This window comes from Sorghum bicolor, chromosome 4, assembly GCF_000003195.3.
Source record: "Sorghum bicolor cultivar BTx623 chromosome 4, Sorghum_bicolor_NCBIv3, whole genome shotgun sequence".
Lineage (NCBI taxonomy): Eukaryota > Viridiplantae > Streptophyta > Magnoliopsida > Poales > Poaceae > Sorghum > Sorghum bicolor.
Window position 1 is genome coordinate 64,657,830 of NC_012873.2, and position 17,544 is coordinate 64,675,373.

The window sequence follows — 17,544 nt, forward strand, 5'->3', positions numbered from 1 at the left end:
AAACTATCCCAATCCAAAAAATGAAACTTCTCAAAGATTGGATGTGGTTATTAATTCATGATTTGACATATATTACATAATGAAAGCTTCATTCATGTTTCTACAAGAATTTTTATGAAAGTTTTTCATTTGCTTTTCTTCCATGGAAGTTTCATTTTTCTCATAATGTATATATTCTTACCTTTTTTGTTGCTAATGATCTAGTTTACCTCTAATAGAAAGGGTATACCTTGGTTCTGTTTACATCTCTTCAACAAGTTTAATAGCCCTATTATTTTGATGGAGCGAAGAACCTATAATTAGAGTTCTTGGAGTTGAGTGAGCCAGATTATTCGGTTTTTAGATCTCGAGTAGGAAAACCGAACTTTGATAGTAGTTCAGGAACCAGGAGGGGAAAACTAACTTTTTTTCTCGTTCGCAAGGAGAGGTGCAGTGGACATGTACATCTGGGCCCAAAGGCAGTTGTTTAGAAAAGGGACCAGGCTGTGCACCGTTTCGGCCAGGCTAGTCCTTTTGGGTCCAGGCCCTGATAATCTACTTGGAAAAAGCCCAGGATCTTATGCCGCCGGCGGCCCAGACGCGCGCTGCTCTACACCTAGCGCAGCCCATGGGCACGACTTCGATCCAGCCGGAGGCGCGCCGCCGGCCGTTGGCCGCCGCCGCTGCAAGGATCCTAGTGGCGCTGCCGCTGCGCCCTTTTTCGTTCCGTTCCATTTTGAGCTGTCACTACTAGAGAACCTAGTACCACCTCGCTCCCGCGGACAGGCTCCCGTCTCATGAGATATTGAGATGTGAGATGTTCCTGTGACTCTGTCTATAATAACCATGAAAGTTCACATTCGATGATGATGTGCAGTACAGGCTTTGAGCCTGGAGGCAACGCGTCGAGCCATCGACAGTTGGGCACCGCACAGTACTGCTTGCCCTGACCTGGAGCAATCAGCCAATCACAGGAGAATCTCCCTGTGCATGCAATCATCGCCCCGGGGATTAACAAATACAATACTGTACGTATAAGTACTGACAGAACGATGCATCACGGTACGAGGCGACGGTCGGATGATCGGTGGGCCGACGTGCATCACACTCGACACCATAACAGCAGGGCAACGGCGGTATGGTACTGGTACGGCCGGCGCGGCGCCATCTATCCTTGGTCCAGCCCCGTGCGTGGCGCGCAGCAACCCCCGTACCGTGGGCCGTGGCCAGCAGGTTTCCGGCGTCCGCCGCGCCGGCCCAATCGCCAGCAGCAGACAACCGATCCCGTGATGGCCAACCACACCACCCGGGTCGTGCTGTCAGGTGGGGCCAAACCATCCATCCTCCACGACGACGGGTGATCACCACAGCCAGTAGACAGGGATGAAAACGGTATGAATATTTTCTGACCGTATTCGAGATCGAATTCGTTTAGAGAGGTTTAGATATGTTCGTATCCGAGTTTGAATATTCGAATCTGAATCCGACTAGAAATATAAAAACAAATATGATGTCGGTGTTATCCGTCCGTATCCGATTCGTTTTCATCCTAGTAGTACTACTGTACGGTGTACTACGGGCTAGCCTACGGCAGACGCAGCAGACAGATGCTGCCATCGCCGCCGCGTCGGTGAGCGAGAATTCGCATTGCAAATCTCACGGCAGAACGGATCAATACTGTGCATGTGAATTCTGGACGGGGAAAGCCGTGAAAAGGGAGGAGCCCTACACGCTTTCTCCTCGCATAAGCCGTTCGTTGACCCGCTGTCTATTGAGAATTGGAACGCTGCAAGGTGACCTCAGACGGCAAGGAATGGGGGTGGGTAGGAGTATCTTTTTGCCCGAAGACAAGCGGGGATGGAGAAGCTTTTGGCGTGCTAGCGAGGGATCAGATATCGTTACAAATCACAAGTGCGCGGGGCCGGCCGCCGCCGCTGATTCTTTTTTATGACCTTCCACGTCGGAGTCGGTGTGGAAGGGCCCCGATCCTGGTGACCATTCACGCACTGACCTGCTGCATATACAAATACTGCAAGGGCGAGAGAGGGAGATTGCAAGCTAGTGTGCTGCTGAAGTCATGGTTTCTCCATTGCTAGTGTCCTTTTAAAAAAACGTATTTTAGAATTGACGATGTGTTTACATCCTGCTTTTTGTGACATGTCCAGATAAGCAAGTAGTAGTAGTAGTCAACTTGGAGATTGGAGATTTTGACATGTTGAAGCGTTCAGGGCTTGATTATCTAGATGAATTCGATAAGACTCTGTCCATTCAGGTTGGCTACTGGAGAATTAGCGAGGTGTGTAGTCGTCAATACGGCCGTAATGCATTGACCATTGACGTTATACGTACTGCCCCTGTTTCCGGATCACTACTAGTAACTCAGATTTCCAACCGAGGTCAACTCTTCTCGGAAACAACAAAATCAGTATTGCTATCGAGGGTGATGTCATGCCCCTGTTTCCGTCTGCTTTCTTACAGGAAACTCTGCTGCAGGGATGATAACCGATCAATGCTCTGAGGGGCTGGAAGCTCTCGAATTAACATACAGAAAAAATCTAGTTTATTTTACAAAACCTTACCTGTTCTGAAGAAAACAATCCGGAGAAGTTCGAATTAACACACAGGAAAAGAAAATTCTAGAGTATCAGATTCATAACCTCTCCACGTATTTTGTCATTTTTTATAACAACGTATTTTGTCATTGATTCAATCCTAGTTTAGTTTGACAGGCGAAGGTAGACTTCTCTTTCGGTTTTCAGGCCAGTAGACTTACTGCACATAGAGGCAATCAGGAAATTATTTATATAGTTATTAGTTTCAGACTTGATTATTCAGAAGAGCAGCAGATGGTAGTTCATCTAGGCTTAACCACCTCCTGTCCTCCCAACAGGAAAGCAATGATAAGAGCATATGCGTATCTTGGCCTGCCAATGCCAGGGCATCTCCCTAATACCCACCATTAGAAAACATCGCAATTATTGAAACGTGACGTTGTCGTTCTCATTATATTGCGTTTGATCTTTCTCCCTTGATGAGTTGCTTGGCCAAGGAAACGACGATCCAGCAAAAGACAACTTGCTTGCTTATATAATAATTGTTGTACTCATATATCGCGCACCAATATATACTTTTTTTTCTTTAATATACATTACCGGTTGTTGCAATGCAAGCCCATGATGTAGTGGAGTCGGAAACAGTCTTCCGCGAAATTAGACTCGTACTAATCAAATCACAAATATGGAGACGACCTGACTTGCATAGTTGCTTCTAGAAGTACTAATTGGTTCTGATCATCATCAGACTGCATCACACGGTTTTGAGTTTATGCATAGAAACTCTGAAGGATTCCTCTTGCTTTTTTTGAGATGGTTCAGAGAATTCTTGGATGGAGGAAGTTCAGTTGCTTAATTTCCATGTTATGCCGTCAGTTCAAGCGACGCAAAGCATGCCGTGCAGTTTATGGCATGTCACTGTCCACGGCACGCTACAGAGATCTGATTCGCTGATCTACTTGAGGCAAGGTTTTGCCAGTTTTGCTCCAACACTGCACCGGGACGCAGCTTGTCTTTGCATGCTTTTGCTTCCAGATTTGCCCGTGGCTTCATTCGTAGTACTGCCCAAAAGAAGCGCCGCCAGAGGTTCAGGAGCAAAAAGGCAGGCAGTACCTTTGCCTCATGCAAAACGCGATGCAGTACGCAAGTTGTTTTTCCACTGCGAAAGTTTTTGTTTAACAAGTATATAATAAAAGAGCTTGAAAATTAACAAGCCTGATGCAAAATCACGGACTGCATCAGTCGGTCAGTCACAATCCGTGATCGGTAACCATGATTTCGAAGGCCATGCATGAATCTGCTGGGCGATTTCGAGATACTTCGTTTGTGTGGTCTGAATCTCATTCTCATCATTACTTGGCCCGGACTGAAACAATCTTCAGTAAAGAAGAATAGATAGATATTCGTATACGGCGATCGACCTGCAGATATTTCTGCGATCTTGTCTCGAGATTGCGATTGATGGCGAGGTGCAATAAGAGAACCTGTTGATATATGTACAGTATGTACTGCGTGCGTAATCATGCCAGACTCGATTGGCCGATCGATCCATCCATTCTTAACAAGCAAGTCTCAACGACGCCTCCGTCCCTCACATGATCGATCACGTCGCTAGCGCCGGAAAAGCTGCACTTCACCATCTCCACTGTCAAGGACCGGTAGCAGTTACCGCCTTACTTACCGCGTGTCCTAGCTTGTTGTCGCCTTTTTCCACTCGCGGTTAAACTATGTTCGTTTATACAGCGCGAGATCAAAGTTTTGAACTAAAAATTTTGGAATTTGCTTGCAAATTCATGCCTGGCATTGGTCATGTTGCCAAGGGTAGATCGCCACGAAAAGAAAAAAAAATGTTGCGAAGGGTAATTTTGGTACGTATTGGAGCTCAAAATGGAAGGTTACCAAGGGGTGGTTGAACCATAATAATGTGTGCTGCATGGTTGGATCGATTGACGAAGGTTTCCATTTTGTACACGGAAAAACTCGAACAGCTCATTCAAAAAAATGCCATTTATAACCCAAAATGTGTCAGCGCAAAATTTGTTGCCGTCCTTTTTCTCATCCCTGCCACCCTCCCCCGTGACCGAAATCAATGCCTAATAATTAACCCTTGCTGCCTTCCAGTTCAAAAATCCACCGTTCGATTCGATGTTATACCCGGTGTACAAGGAAGGTACGATCTCTCTCCAATCTCCATATATACGGCTGGTTACGTCGGCAGACGTCACGCAGCTGACCGCGCCCGCATCCGCATCCGCTACGCCAACGCAGCGACGGAGGGGAGGGATAAAATCCGCCGCGGCCGCCTCCACCCACATCGAAGCTCCGCTTCTCCAAGTCCCCCCTTCCCCTTGCGAGGGGGCGGAGGGGAGGTGGTAGGGTCTACGGCAGCGGCAGTGCCCGTGGCCATGGATAAGGCGGCGGGGCAACGCCATCTTATCGGAGGCGGCGGCGGCGGCGGAGGGAAGAAGGCGGGGTCTGCCGCGGCGCCCGCGCTTGGACTGCAGAAGCAGAACTCGTGGTCGCCGGACATCGAGCGCGATGAGGCATGGGAGCGCCGGCGCCGGGGCATGCGCCGCGGCGGCACGGCGCTGCGGCGCGTCCGGAGTGTCACGGACGACGATCTCGACGAGCTCCGCGGGTGCATCGATCTGGGGTTCGGATTTGAGCCGGCCCCTGCCGTCGCCGGGTCCGGGTGCGCGGCGTGCGGCTGTGCCGGGAGGAACCGCCTCCTGGAGACGCTGCCGGCGCTCGACCTCTACTACGCCGTCCACGCCGGCGGTGCCGAGGGACCGACGTGCTCGTGCGGCGCCGCGTCGGAGGTCTCCTCCGAAGAGTCGCCGCTCGGCAGCCCGATGTCCATATTATCTCCAGGTGATGCTCGCATCAAATCCAATATTTTTACCTGTGCCATGTGATTTTGTTGTATGCAATCAACAACCTGTTATGTGTCGATCCAAATGCGACGCCCGACGTGATGTTCATGTAAAAAATCGACCTCTTAGTTTCGATCATGCACCCGTTTGTTCATGCAGGCGATCCACCGGAGACGGTGAAGATGCGGCTGAAGCAGTGGGCGCAGGTGGTTGCGCTTTCCATGCTGAGCCGCCACTGAGCTCTTGGCTCTTGGTGACGGCGGCACTATGACCGCCGCTACCTTGCATTGGGGGAAGGAATCCCGCTCGCCGATCACCTCGAGCAGACGCTAGCAGAAGGAAAAAGAAAGAAATTTATGTTGTTTGGTGGGCCGCCGCCTTCCACTTGCTCTTATCTTGGACTAATCAACTTTCTTTCATTATGATGATATGATTCTGCTTAAAACAAAACTATCATGCCTAATTACTTTGCTTCCTCTAATTCGTTTTAGTTTTTCAATTCTATTGCTTCTCTTAATCCGTATTAGCTTTTCATCTCCATGTATGTACATAAACCTATCAAGAGCAGATTAATTTTCGTCATCTCAATTGATGATTAGTGCCTTTACCATCTCTCTCCTACACTGCGGATGATGATGATAAATGAATACGCACATACTATGTTTTTTTTCTCTTTGGTTTTTTTTTTTAACCAAATGCTTCATAGTATATTCTCAGTTGCTCAATTTTGATACAAACCTCTCAATTCAGAGTTGAAATCTGTTGTGTTAACTTTGATACAAACCTGTGGTCAATTCAGAGTTGAAATCTGTTGTCAATCTGCAAGTCAAGAGTAAGGAGACGAATTTTCATCAAAACCAACTCCATGTGGTTGCATCGGTTGGGATGTCTTGTTTGTGCAGATTAAAGACAAATTTTCATCAAAACCAGGAGAGGCACAAAGAAATTCCTTCGTGTGGTTGATCGGTTGGGAAAATTGCATTTAGGTGGTTGATGCAGCTGCCGCATCCTGCATCCCTGTGCTGCGCGTTGCGTTGCAAGAGTGAGACGACAGGCTGTGGTCCGTCTGGACGAATGGGAAAGAGAAGAGAGGCGTCTGCACTCTGGAATTTGGCTGTCTCTTTCTGTCGTTTCGGCGCAGCGAAGCTTGTCTTTTAGCTGCTGCGGCGCTCGTCTCCCTTCTTCGCTCGTCTCCGTGCTCGCTGCCCATGTCACGTTGAGCTGCTGCCGACTGCAACAGCCAGCAGGGGCAGGCAGGGGTGTGGGGTGCGCACGGCCGCATCACGGTAGCCACTGCTGCACTGCACAGTAACGCACCTTGTTTGTGCAAGGTCCCGGCCGCTAACCACTTCAGCTTTTTTGGAGCCGCACCGGAGTCCACTCAGTGCTGTGCGCCGTGCCGGCCGTGGCTCCTCTTTAATGGCGAACGGCATTGACACTAGCAAGCAAGCAATGCCGATGCTGGGTGCAGTCTGTTAAACTGCACTGTTTGGCCCTGGTCCAGCACCTGCCTAATAATCAACTAATGAAGTACAGACAGGCAGACAGCAATGTGGTTACAGCGCTAATGCAGTCTCGTCTTTCATAATTCAGAGTAACCTCGAGCCAGCGCTAATGGACTGGACGAGCGATGGTTCTTCTGTAGTCTGTACCCGAGGCGTACGGCGTCTTCAGCTTGTGGCGTCTGCACCGTGCCGGAGTGCAGCAGGCGTCTTCAGGACCGATTCCATGAGCACCGTGAGATGCCTTCAGTTCAGGGCTCTTCGATGCGTTTACGCGGGCCTAGATGGCCAACTGATCTGACAGATGCCTCCGACACTGCACGTGTCTAGACGGCGAGTCCTGTTAATTGCGATTAGGACGGCCACGACAGCGAACATGGCACGCCTGCGCGTCCCAGTGCTGGCCAGCCGAACCACTACACGAGCTCCCGGCCAAGCACACCACACGAACTCACAGGGACCATGCATAGGTTTGTAGCATCGTATGATTGAAGGCACTCACTGATTCCCTTCCAATCAAGCACAACAAAAGCGACGCCACCGGCGAGCGGCGAGCATCACCGACGATGCCCGGAATGGACTTGCAGACTCACCTCTCATACACCTTGTCAATTTGGTTGCAAAATCTAACCAAACGTCTTCAACTTTTTTTTGACAGAACTGGAAGGGCGTGAGCCCCTGCAGGAATTTATATATAAAGTAAAAGAGTTCGGAACATACAACAACATACTCCTTTCTTGACCAATGTCTATAAGTTTGGGCACAGCGAACATCTGCAGTTCTAAAGTCTACATCATAAACAAATTGGTTTTACAAAGCACAAGGATAATGATACAGTCATATAGTATCACACCAAACCAGAAAAGCCTGAAGAAGCAGTATGGAGTATAAGCACTCTATACCTGGGTCAATAAACTGACCCGACTGAATCTACATACAAACTCCTCTATTCACCTGAACCTTTCTTTTGCGAATGGCCAAAACCTATGAAGTGAAAATCACAGGCAATCTATCCGCCTACGAGACTGAAGCTCTGTATTAATGGCTGTGTCAACTCTGGCCATTGTATGCTCATGTTCACCTACTATGTACACTCCTTCAAGAGTGATGCTGCTAGGTACAGCCGTACATGTCTATAGCTTTACCACGGACCTGTCAATGTCCTCCGCAGACAAATTCTCTTTGCGGTGGGTCCAACTTGTCGTCTCATTCTCTCCAGGACCTGCAGCAATCATCAAAACATTGTTATATTTGAGCAAACAGGATCTGATGTATGCTTTTCTGTACTGAACTTGTGATTCAGTAATAACAGCAGTGGTCTAATCCTTTTTCCTTTTTGGCAAAACATAATTATGTCAATTGAAACTTGCAAGAATAATTTTTTTTTTTAAAAAAATCTTGCAAGAGTCAGAACATGAAGTTCTGTACAAAACAAATAAATAGTAGTTTTCCCATGCATAAAAAACAAGAACCTGAAGTTCTGTACAAAACAAATAAATACTAGTTTTCCCATGCATAAAAACACAAAGGGTGTCTCCATAAACTTTTCCTCCAGATGAGTTTATACTGATTAGTCAATGGTGGGAAAACAGCCCACAACAAAATAAGCTAAATAAAATTGGCCACGAATCTCATGGAATGTCAGATAGAGAAATAATATGTTTCTTTGTGCAACATCCACTGTTTTTTTTTTTCATTCAAGTAAAATTTAACTGTGAAACTTTACTATGCATAATTTTGAGATGAAGCTAGGAAGCTGCAATTGCCCATCAATCTTATTGCTCTCATTTCTCATAACATCAGCACACCGCGACATTTTATCCTACACAAACATTTTTAACATTTGGTGGTAAAACAGAGCTGCATATTTTCTTGACCGTTCTCAGTTTTCTTAGATCAACATAAGATCACAGATAGACATTACAACTATTAAAATACTGGGAAAAGCTTGAGCAAAACATTGACAAGAACATTAGTAACTTTAAAATACAACATTAGTATAACATGCAAACTGCATATAAAAAAGCACAGACTGCATGGCGACAATAGTTCAGGAAGTTGGCCAATCAATTCAGAGAGTTCCCAAATCATTTAACCAGCTTAAATGCCACCACCTAGCCCTAGTTGTAGGAAAATACAACTATCACATCCACATCAGTTCTGGCCTTAATCATTTTTTAGTTTCTCTACAGCTTTACTTCACATATAAGATATTGCTTTAGTCAAATATGGGTGTGATATATTGATAGTTTAAACGCAGAACTCTATGGATATCAATAGCTGTCAATGAACAATAACATTTCTCATATATGAACAAGTCACAGAAACCACAAGTTTAGAAAATAATAATTGTTGAGGTTTCAAACTCATCCATTTCCAATTAAGTAAACAAAAGAGAGAAAGTGATATGATAATAGAGCTATACTATATTAATGATGTTGATAGAGTTGACTATAATACTTCATGACAAGGGAATCTAAAAATTATAAATTCTTTTTGTAGAAAACAATTTGTTTACATCAACCAAGTTCACTAATGGTAATGAAACGAAATGGCCTATCCAGAGAAAAATAGTCTCTTCAAAATGAAAAGAAATTACCTCATTCTTTTGCTTCTCCAACATTTCGACCTGCAAATTAGAAAAAATGGTTGGTTACTAAACAACAGCAGACTTAAAGATTATGATCGCACTACACATGAAATAGTCAAATAAAAGACTGTGAAGTTCATATGTTCTAGTTGAACAAAAATATTGCTGACAATAAGATTTTCATATAAAGCAGGCAAGGAACTAGTCATAAATGGGAAGTTCCTTGGCTGGTAAACTAATTTAAGAGGAAATTATTACAGAAAAAAAAACAACTCTCATGAACTAGATGCACACTATCTATTGTTGGTTTCTTTATTTGGACTTTGTCTCTCTGGAATGCCAAACAGTCTCAATTTCAAGTATGTTTCAAGTATGGATATTAATTAAACTATTTGAATTTCACTATTTCAGAAGAAATATTTTTATAAGTTAATATGAATGTGACCCAAGTAATAAAAATGCAAACATTGTATGAGCATACCTGCTTCTTCTGCAATTCATCGTTCATCTCTTTAAGTTTTGCCACCTCAGCTTCCAGCTCCATCATATATGCCTAGCAAATATTACAAAACTACAATTATGTCTACTTAAAATAGCCAGTAGTTTTAAAAGCCTGAGAGAAAGGAGACTAGATTCATTCAGAAATAGCTTTCACTTAGATTTCTACTTCCTACATCTCCAAGACATCAACAGTTTATATTATTGTTTTGCAAATGATTGATAAGTTGATATGCTTATACCAATGTAGCATAACTATACATACTTCTAAGGCACATACTCTAGTTCATTTCAAGCAAATCTGACCTTGTCATGGTGAGATTTTCTCAACAGCGTTCTTGTGAAATAAACATGTCGAGGAAAAATAAAACACAAACATTAAACTTACACATGTCGGTGTAACAGTTACTAGTAAGCAGTAAACGTGACAATTTGATACAATTGAGTAAAGCCGCACCAACAATCTACTCACAGACAGAGCATTACCTGTTTCCTTTGACGCGACCTCGCGGCGGACTCCCGGTTCTTGATCATCCGGCGCTGCCTCCTCTCAACCACCTTCTCCATAGCTGGTGGCTTCCTTGCTCTCAAACCACCACCGAAAACGTACGGAACCGGTGATGGCGACAGAGACGACAAGTCGTCTCCTTCCATCTTCCCGAACCCGCTTGCCGTCACCGGCCGCGGCGATACCGCCGGGGCCGCAGGACCACCTCCCTGCTGCTGACCGACAGCCCCCGACACCAACCCATTCCCGAATTGCAGCGGAGGCACCAAGGGAGCAAACACATCGCCATGGGGAAACAGCATTGTCTGCTGCGGAGGAGGTGGCGGGCACACCGGCGCCGGCAGTACGGGCGGCGGCGCGGTCATGTCCTCCCTCACCACGCCGGCACGGACGAGGAACTCCTCCAGCGTGATCTCCCCGAGCGTGGGCTGCCGCTGGGCCGGCGGGGGCGGCGCCGCAGCCTCGGCGGAGGGTCCGCCGCCGACGCACACGAGGTCCCGCCAGACCTCGTCGACGGTCTTCTGGCTGAGCGTGCGGGGGAGGGTGAGCGAGCCCTGGCGCTGGATGGACGACGCCCGCGCGGCGTGGGCGTGGTCCGCCGCCGACGCGTTGGCGGCCGCGACGTTGTGTATCTCCTCCGCGGACCAGATGCTGCGGAGGAGCTCGTCCATGTTCATGGACCCGAAGTCCTTGGCGGCCCCGCCGAGCGAGCTCTGGAACTCGTCGAACGTGAGCGAGTACACCGACCCCTGCCGCGCCAGCGGGAGCGGCGTCATCGGCGGCAGGTGCTCCGGCTCCTGCTGCTGCCGCCTCCCGCTTCCTCCCGGGAAATTCATCCCTGATTCGCGTCGCCCACCTCAACCGACGCTTCGAAAGAGCCCTCACAGGCACGCCGCACGCGCACGCCAAGATACCGAACGGAGCCGCCAATCAGGTGAGCTGAGAGCAGGGGATAGGCGGAGCAGAGTGGCTTAGCGACAGGATATACCAGAATTAGCAAGGGAAATTCCGCGGATCAAGAGGAATTTGGTGGGGGGGGGGACCTGAGAGGCGAGGACGCGAGGTGGACGACGCGCGTTGGTGTCTGGCCGCGGGTGCGGGAGGTCAAGACCGCGGCGGCGAGGCGAGGGGGGGAATGGGTGGACAGGTGTCGCCCCCGAGGAGCCGTGTGGGGGCGTTTAAAACGCCGCCAGGCCCGAGGCCGCGACGAAATCTCAACGGAGTTGGGTGCGTGCCGGGTAATAAAGTAGTACTAGTCCGGGCCCTCTTGGCTTTTGGCCTCGCGCACGCCGCACCCGTACACAGACAGACGCCTAAGATCTCGCGCCTGCCCACCGGCCACCGCTGAGGCGCTGATTCGGTGATTCCTCTCCTCGTGCTGGGACTGAGGCCGGCGGGGCCGGTATGTCAGTGAGGTAGAGGATCTGCTGGGTGCAGCGCGTGGGTTGGACAAGGCTTTTTTTTTTTTTCTTTTTCAGGTCCCGTTGGTTGGACAGAACGTGGTGTGGTGGTGGGCTCCGCCGCTCCCGAGCGCGCAACGTGGCGGCCTCCGCACGACGCTGACGGCCTGCGACGCGACGGGCTGCCCAATGGGCGCGCGCAAGGTGGGAGAATCTGGGCGCGCGCAGCCAAAAGGATTGGACGGACGGATCGGGGACCGGCCACCGGCCATGACGCCACCGTCGTCTCACCGCTGACTGGCACTGGCCTGGCCTGTGGGCCGTCTCTTGCCGCGTTTGTCTACAGGGGAGTATGTACTGAGAGAGCAGGGCACGGACGGCGGCTGGTAATGCAGTGCAGGTGTCCGGACGAGTCCGCTAGCACTGCACTGGCCAGGGGTTCGAAACCGTGGACACGGCCAAAACCTGTAATCGTGCACTGTACAAATGGATCAGCCTCACGTCGACGTCTGGGGGTGTGATGTGATGAACCCACGCGCGTGAGGTTTCGTCTAAAACGCACACACACGCGTGTCGTCGCCTCGAGCCCTCGACGATAATGCTTGACATTGCTGCCGACTGCGCCTACATGTTTCGTTGGATGCAACAATTTCGTCAGGGAACCATTTTTTTAAGTTATCACAAGAGATCTTTGTTTAGGTGTGATTTCTATACTGGGCCAGGTGCCAACGAACAATTTGTACTCCTGATCAGACTTCTTTGGCGCTTACCCCTTCTGGGTTTAAATGTTACTCCTACTTTTTATATTAATCACGAAGACAACTATACAGAAATGTCACCTACCTGCTAACTAATTTCGTGAAGACAACTATACATTTTTTAATACTAGTAGAGATTTGGGGTTGATTATGTCACCTATACCTAACTAATTTCGTGAAAAATGATTAGGTCTTTTCTGAGGCTGCAGCATCAGCAGTGCAGAATCCCTCAGCATATCAGTAGCAATTAATTGTAGGAATCAAGCAGCCACAGCTGCTCCTTACAATAAATGTGCAGCTGAGGGTCATTGCCAAGATCAATTGCCTTTCAAGTTTTTTTCTTGTCATCTTTTGTTTTAATTTCTCCGTTCGATGATTTGGACAGACTAAGTATCTCTAAGAGTTTTTCTTAAACTTACTCTCAAAATCTATATGTTCTCACCCTGAATCAGCTTTTTAATATCTTGAGTGCACTTTAGAGAGCTAGTCTTGCGCTCTCCATGACTCCATCTAGCTAGCGAGAGATCCATAACAGTACAATATTTGAGATCTAATTAAGGGGTTATCTTAATTAAGAAGAACATAAAGAGATTCTTGCAATTAGTCTATAAATTATTAGAGCCCATCAATTGGCCGTGGCTCTTGAATTACAATTACAACGTGTTGGCATGAGTCATATGCTAGCTAGGACACCTGGTTGAGGCCGGTGATCCGGGCGCACTCCTGGCTGACGACGTCGGCCGTGGACGGGCTGCGGTCGAGCACGACGTCGTAGCCGTCGGTCCAGCTCTCCATCCCGGGCACCATCACCTGCCAGAAGAGTCCCCCCGCGAGCGGGCCTCCCGCGCTCGCCGACGCGTAGATCGCGTCGTACACCATGCGGAAGTAGGCGTCCCGCATGGACACCGTGTAGCCGTTGGACCGCGCCGACCACCCGAACTCCGCCACCAGCAGCGGCTTCCGCAGCACCGCCGCGGCGTCGCCGGCGTGCGACGCCATCCACCGCCGCATGAACGCCACCTGCGCGTCGTTGCTCGCGCCGGGCACCCTGCAACGCAATGGGCCGCCGATCTCAGCGCGGTCGCCATGCATTCGCGCATGCATGCACATTGATGTGTGTCGTTTGGAGCTTACCATTGGTCGGGGTAGGAGTGGATCGTGGCGAAGTCGATGCCGGGGATGAGGTTGTTGGAGATGAAGTCGGTGCCGACGGCGTAGCCGCCGGGGTTAAACTTGTGCGTGCGGTCAGGCGTGGACTCGCCGTAGAAGCCTTCGAGCCCGATCTCCACCATATGGTTGGGATCCACGGACTTGACGTAGCCGGCCATCTCCGTGATCCACGCCTGCAGAGCCTTCCCGGAGAGGTCGCTCTGGCAGCGAGGCTCGTTCATGAGCTCCCACGCGAAGATGGTGGGGTCGTCCTTGTACGCCACTCCGGTGATCTTGTTCACGCGAGTGAGGACTGCCTGTGCATGTGGACACACACACAGAGAGAGAATGGTGCATCTATCAGGCGTCTTCAGCTAATAAATGCTAGTGCAGATGATTATTTACACGTTATGGACTAATAATGGAGTGGTGGACGGGCCTTGACATGGTTCTTGTAGAACCCCTTGGTTACACTGTTCGTGAAGAAGTCATCATCAGAATTCAGATTGTGCCCCTGGGTTCTTGCCCACTGCACGTACTGCTTCTTTCCGCCGTACCCGTCCCAGTTGTTCACCAGGCTCAGAATCAAATGGATCCCGCGCTTCTTTGCTTCGGATATCACATAGTCCAGACCCTGAGTTATACAGAGAGAACACACGATTGTTACTGTATTAAAATCGTGCATACTATACAGTATCTGTCATTGTTGGCAAACTCAAGAAAATTTTCAGAGAACAACTAATATTGCACAAATTCCATCCATCCATGCATGTATATAGCATAAAAAAAAATCAGACCCGAAAAGCCGAAATATATAGAAGGAGAGCAGCAATTAAGTTGCTATGTATGTAAATAATAACATGATATAACTTGCTTAACAAAAGAAAAACGTACAGTAGCATGTGCGGCCAAGATTGAATGATCAGCTAAGGATACGACCGCCGTCCGATACGACATGCATACCATACCCTGAAGACCTGCTCGTTGTACACCCCGGGCGACACCTGCAACGCCCGGTAGCCCCCGTCGCTGAACGCCCACGTCCGCACCAGCGTCGCGCCGACGCGGGCCGCCTCATCCAGCGCGGCCGTCGCCTTGCTCCGGTCCGCCGGGTCCGACGCCATGTACATGAGCCAGTACGCGTTGAAGCCGTTCGAGTAGAACGGCCGCCCGCCGAGCGTGAAGCGCGTCCCGCTCGCCTTCGCGAAGGCCGCGTTGCCGGCGAGCTCGCCGGCGCCGTGGCCTGCTGTTCGCACGAATGCGGCGGCCGCTAGGGACAGGACGGCCAAACCCAACAAGATCGCACGTCTGCTCGCCATTGTCTTTGTACACACACGAGCCGACGTTACGATGATCGACAAGATGCAATCTTGTTGCAATGTTAACGACGGTCAGTGTTCGTTTTAATTTGGTACATGTGGGTATCTAGCACTTGTGCACGGGACTATGCATGGGAGTGCACTTATTATATAGGCCTTGTTTAGATCCAAAAATATTTTGCATTTGAACACTGTAGCACTTTCGCTTGCATTTGACAATTATTATATAATCACGGACTAACTAGCATAAAAAGATTCGTCTCTCAAATTACAGATAAACTGTGAATTAGTTATTTTTTTAATCTATATTTATTACTTTATGCATGTACCGTAAGATTCTATGTGATGAAAAATTTTAAAAAGTTTTTGAATTTAGGTGGAACTAAACAAGGCCAAGTAACGTGCGGGCAATTGGCTATAGGGCCTAGGGCAGAGGCGGGACGCATGACGATACATATGCTTGCGAGTTGCGCGACCTTGCGTGCGGTACGTGCATAGGTCGTTGCCACTTCGAGTCCCGTCTTGATTAGCATGCATGCATCATGGCAAAACTGCTAACTGCGTGGCGTAGTGGGTGTGCGGGGGGGGGGGGGGGGGTGTTAGGAGACGGCGGGCCGTTTGGTTGGAGGAAGATGAAAGGATGCTCTAATGTCCCATGCTGCTGGATCGTCACACAGGGGAAGTTGTGCAAAAAGACGTGCATGTATGCGTGATGATACAAGTGGACGTGTTGTCATTTGTCTTTCATCTTCTCCAATACCTACCATCTCTTCACATTCACCTTGTTGAGCTTTTGCATCACATGCATCCATGCCATTTACACTCCATGGCTTTCATCTCACATTTGAAATCATTAGCGCACAAATTTTACCATTCAATTACCAAAATCCAGATAAACCTTTTAGGCGTGTCATCTTTGGATGCGTTGCTTCCTCACCGTGCTCGTTGGATAACACAAGTGGTCACATGGGCATGTATTGTTGTCTTTTAACACTAGACCCGAGCGGACCAGCATGACATGGTAAATTTCTTGTAGTGTTGTGTCTGGCCCTAAGGTTGGGCTTGCTGGATGGCATGCTAAGTTTAGCCCGTAGTTCCGTGCTGGCCTGAGGCCAATAGTGTCGTCCAATAGGTGCTACCTATATTTAAGGTTGATATATTAGAAGAAACTTGTTGATAGTTTTTTTCCTGAGCAATCTAGCGAATATTTTGTAGATGGTTTGCATTACAGTTTTCAGGAGTAGCGAAGAGTCACAAATAAAAAATACTCCGTATTTTGGCACATGCCTCGCACAAGAAGCGACTGCATTTTCTTTAAGAATTACACAGTGCAACGTAGACATTCACAACGTATACACGCTCATCCCTATAAACACATGTACATAAACCCTACCCTTATGACCACTTCTGAAGGATTTAGCCGACAGATCACGAGATTCACGAAGTTACCATAAATATTTCGCTGTCCACAGGACGTCACCTTCTGACTGTAGAATTCTGGTTCTGATTTCTGAATAAAGCTAGGAGATTGAATGGCTTGGCCTATACAGAAGTTCTGCACTAGCTAGAAAGTTGCATTTTTTCGAACTCTTTGTTCTTTTTTTTCTCGAATACGTAAAGCATTTGTGTATCTTTGTATTTAAGAAGAAGTTGTTTTTACAATGCACATGGGCACGCTAGGGATGAAACAAATATGCAAAAGGCGTAGCCTCCCTAGTCTGATTACACATGTCGATTACTCGTGGCCTAAATCTCCTAAGTGGCGCGCTTCCGCGTCTATCCAAAGGTCGGCGATTTGCTTGACCTTTTGCGTACCCTTTGTTCTTGTTCGGCCAACATTGCACACATGCTGCCATGCATGCATGTTAGGTGGACTTTGTTCAGTTTCCAAAATTTTAGGTTTTTAGGTACCGTAGCACTTTCGTTTTTATTTGACAAATATTATCTAATTATGGACTAACTGAGCTCAAAAGATTCATCTCGTGATTTACAGGCAAACTATGTAATTAGTTTTTGTTTTTATCTATATTTAATGATTCATGCATGTGCGGCAAGATTCGATGAGATAGATAATCTTGAAATTTTTTGAAAACTAAACAAGGCTATATCGAACTAAGGCCATGTTTAGTTCCAGGACGAAAATTTTTCGCGGCACTGTAGCATTTTCGTTTGTTTGTGGTAATTATTATCCAACTGTATAATTAGTTTTTATTTTCATCTATATTTAATATTTCATACATATGTTTAAAGATTCGATGTGACAGAGAATTTTAAAATTTTTTGAGTTTTGGAGTGAAAGTAAACAAGGCCTAAACAAGGCTATATCGAAGCCGCAGTTTGCCTATCATAAATCAATCACATCTTGCAGGGTTTGTTGCATTCCATGTTAACGTAATCGTCTTAATCTTCTAGTTCG

At 47.9% G+C, this 17,544-nt stretch overlaps 3 protein-coding genes across 4 annotated transcripts; 1 reads left to right on the forward strand and 2 right to left on the reverse strand.

Moving 5' to 3' along the window:
• LOC8078922 lies at window positions 4,768–6,014 on the forward strand. Its single transcript, XM_002452837.2, has 2 exons — window positions 4,768–5,402; window positions 5,564–6,014. The coding sequence occupies exons 1-2, from the start codon at window positions 4,937–4,939 to the stop codon at window positions 5,641–5,643; spliced, it is 546 nt and encodes a 181-aa protein (XP_002452882.1). The 5' UTR covers window positions 4,768–4,936; the 3' UTR covers window positions 5,644–6,014.
• LOC8075201 (bZIP transcription factor 23) lies at window positions 7,619–11,721 on the reverse strand. 2 transcript variants are annotated; one of them, XM_021459019.1, is made up of 5 exons: window positions 11,546–11,721; window positions 10,481–11,441; window positions 9,978–10,049; window positions 9,506–9,535; window positions 7,619–8,128 (listed from the first exon to the last, which is right to left on the reverse strand). In XM_021459019.1, the coding sequence occupies exons 2-5, from the start codon at window positions 11,336–11,338 to the stop codon at window positions 8,048–8,050; spliced, it is 1,041 nt and encodes a 346-aa protein (XP_021314694.1). In that variant the 5' UTR covers window positions 11,339–11,441; window positions 11,546–11,721; the 3' UTR covers window positions 7,619–8,047. The 2 variants fall into 2 exon arrangements, with proteins under 2 accessions (XP_021314694.1, XP_002454604.1); XM_002454559.2 differs by having other exon boundaries at window positions 10,481–11,721.
• On the reverse strand, window positions 13,301–15,204 carry LOC8078923 (putative mannan endo-1,4-beta-mannosidase 9). Its single transcript, XM_021460599.1, has 4 exons — window positions 14,778–15,204; window positions 14,245–14,443; window positions 13,795–14,122; window positions 13,301–13,708 (listed from the first exon to the last, which is right to left on the reverse strand). Exons 1-4 carry the CDS (start codon window positions 15,126–15,128, stop codon window positions 13,345–13,347), a joined length of 1,242 nt encoding a protein of 413 aa, XP_021316274.1. The 5' UTR covers window positions 15,129–15,204; the 3' UTR covers window positions 13,301–13,344.

Excerpts from the sequence above, each read along its gene's own strand:
- LOC8078922 (XM_002452837.2), top strand. The coding sequence starts at position 4,937 with ATGGATAAGGCGGCGGGGCAACGCCATCTTATCGGAGGCGGCGGCGGC. Across the intron at positions 5,403-5,563 it reads GATGTCCATATTATCTCCAG|GCGATCCACCGGAGACGGTG; the intron begins GTGATGCTCGCA and ends TTGTTCATGCAG.
- LOC8075201 (XM_021459019.1), bottom strand. The coding sequence starts at position 11,338 with ATGAATTTCCCGGGAGGAAGCGGGAGGCGGCAGCAGCAGGAGCCGGAG. Across the intron at positions 10,050-10,480 it reads GGTCGCGTCAAAGGAAACAG|GCATATATGATGGAGCTGGA; the intron begins GTAATGCTCTGT and ends AATATTTGCTAG. Across the intron at positions 8,129-9,505 it reads TGGAGAAGCAAAAGAATGAG|GTCCTGGAGAGAATGAGACG; the intron begins GTAATTTCTTTT and ends TGATTGCTGCAG.
- LOC8078923 (XM_021460599.1), bottom strand. The coding sequence starts at position 15,128 with ATGGCGAGCAGACGTGCGATCTTGTTGGGTTTGGCCGTCCTGTCCCTA. Across the intron at positions 14,444-14,777 it reads ACAACGAGCAGGTCTTCAGG|GGTCTGGACTATGTGATATC; the intron begins GTATGGTATGCA and ends TGTATAACTCAG. Across the intron at positions 14,123-14,244 it reads CAAGAACCATGTCAAGGCCC|TCCTCACTCGCGTGAACAAG; the intron begins GTCCACCACTCC and ends ATGCACAGGCAG.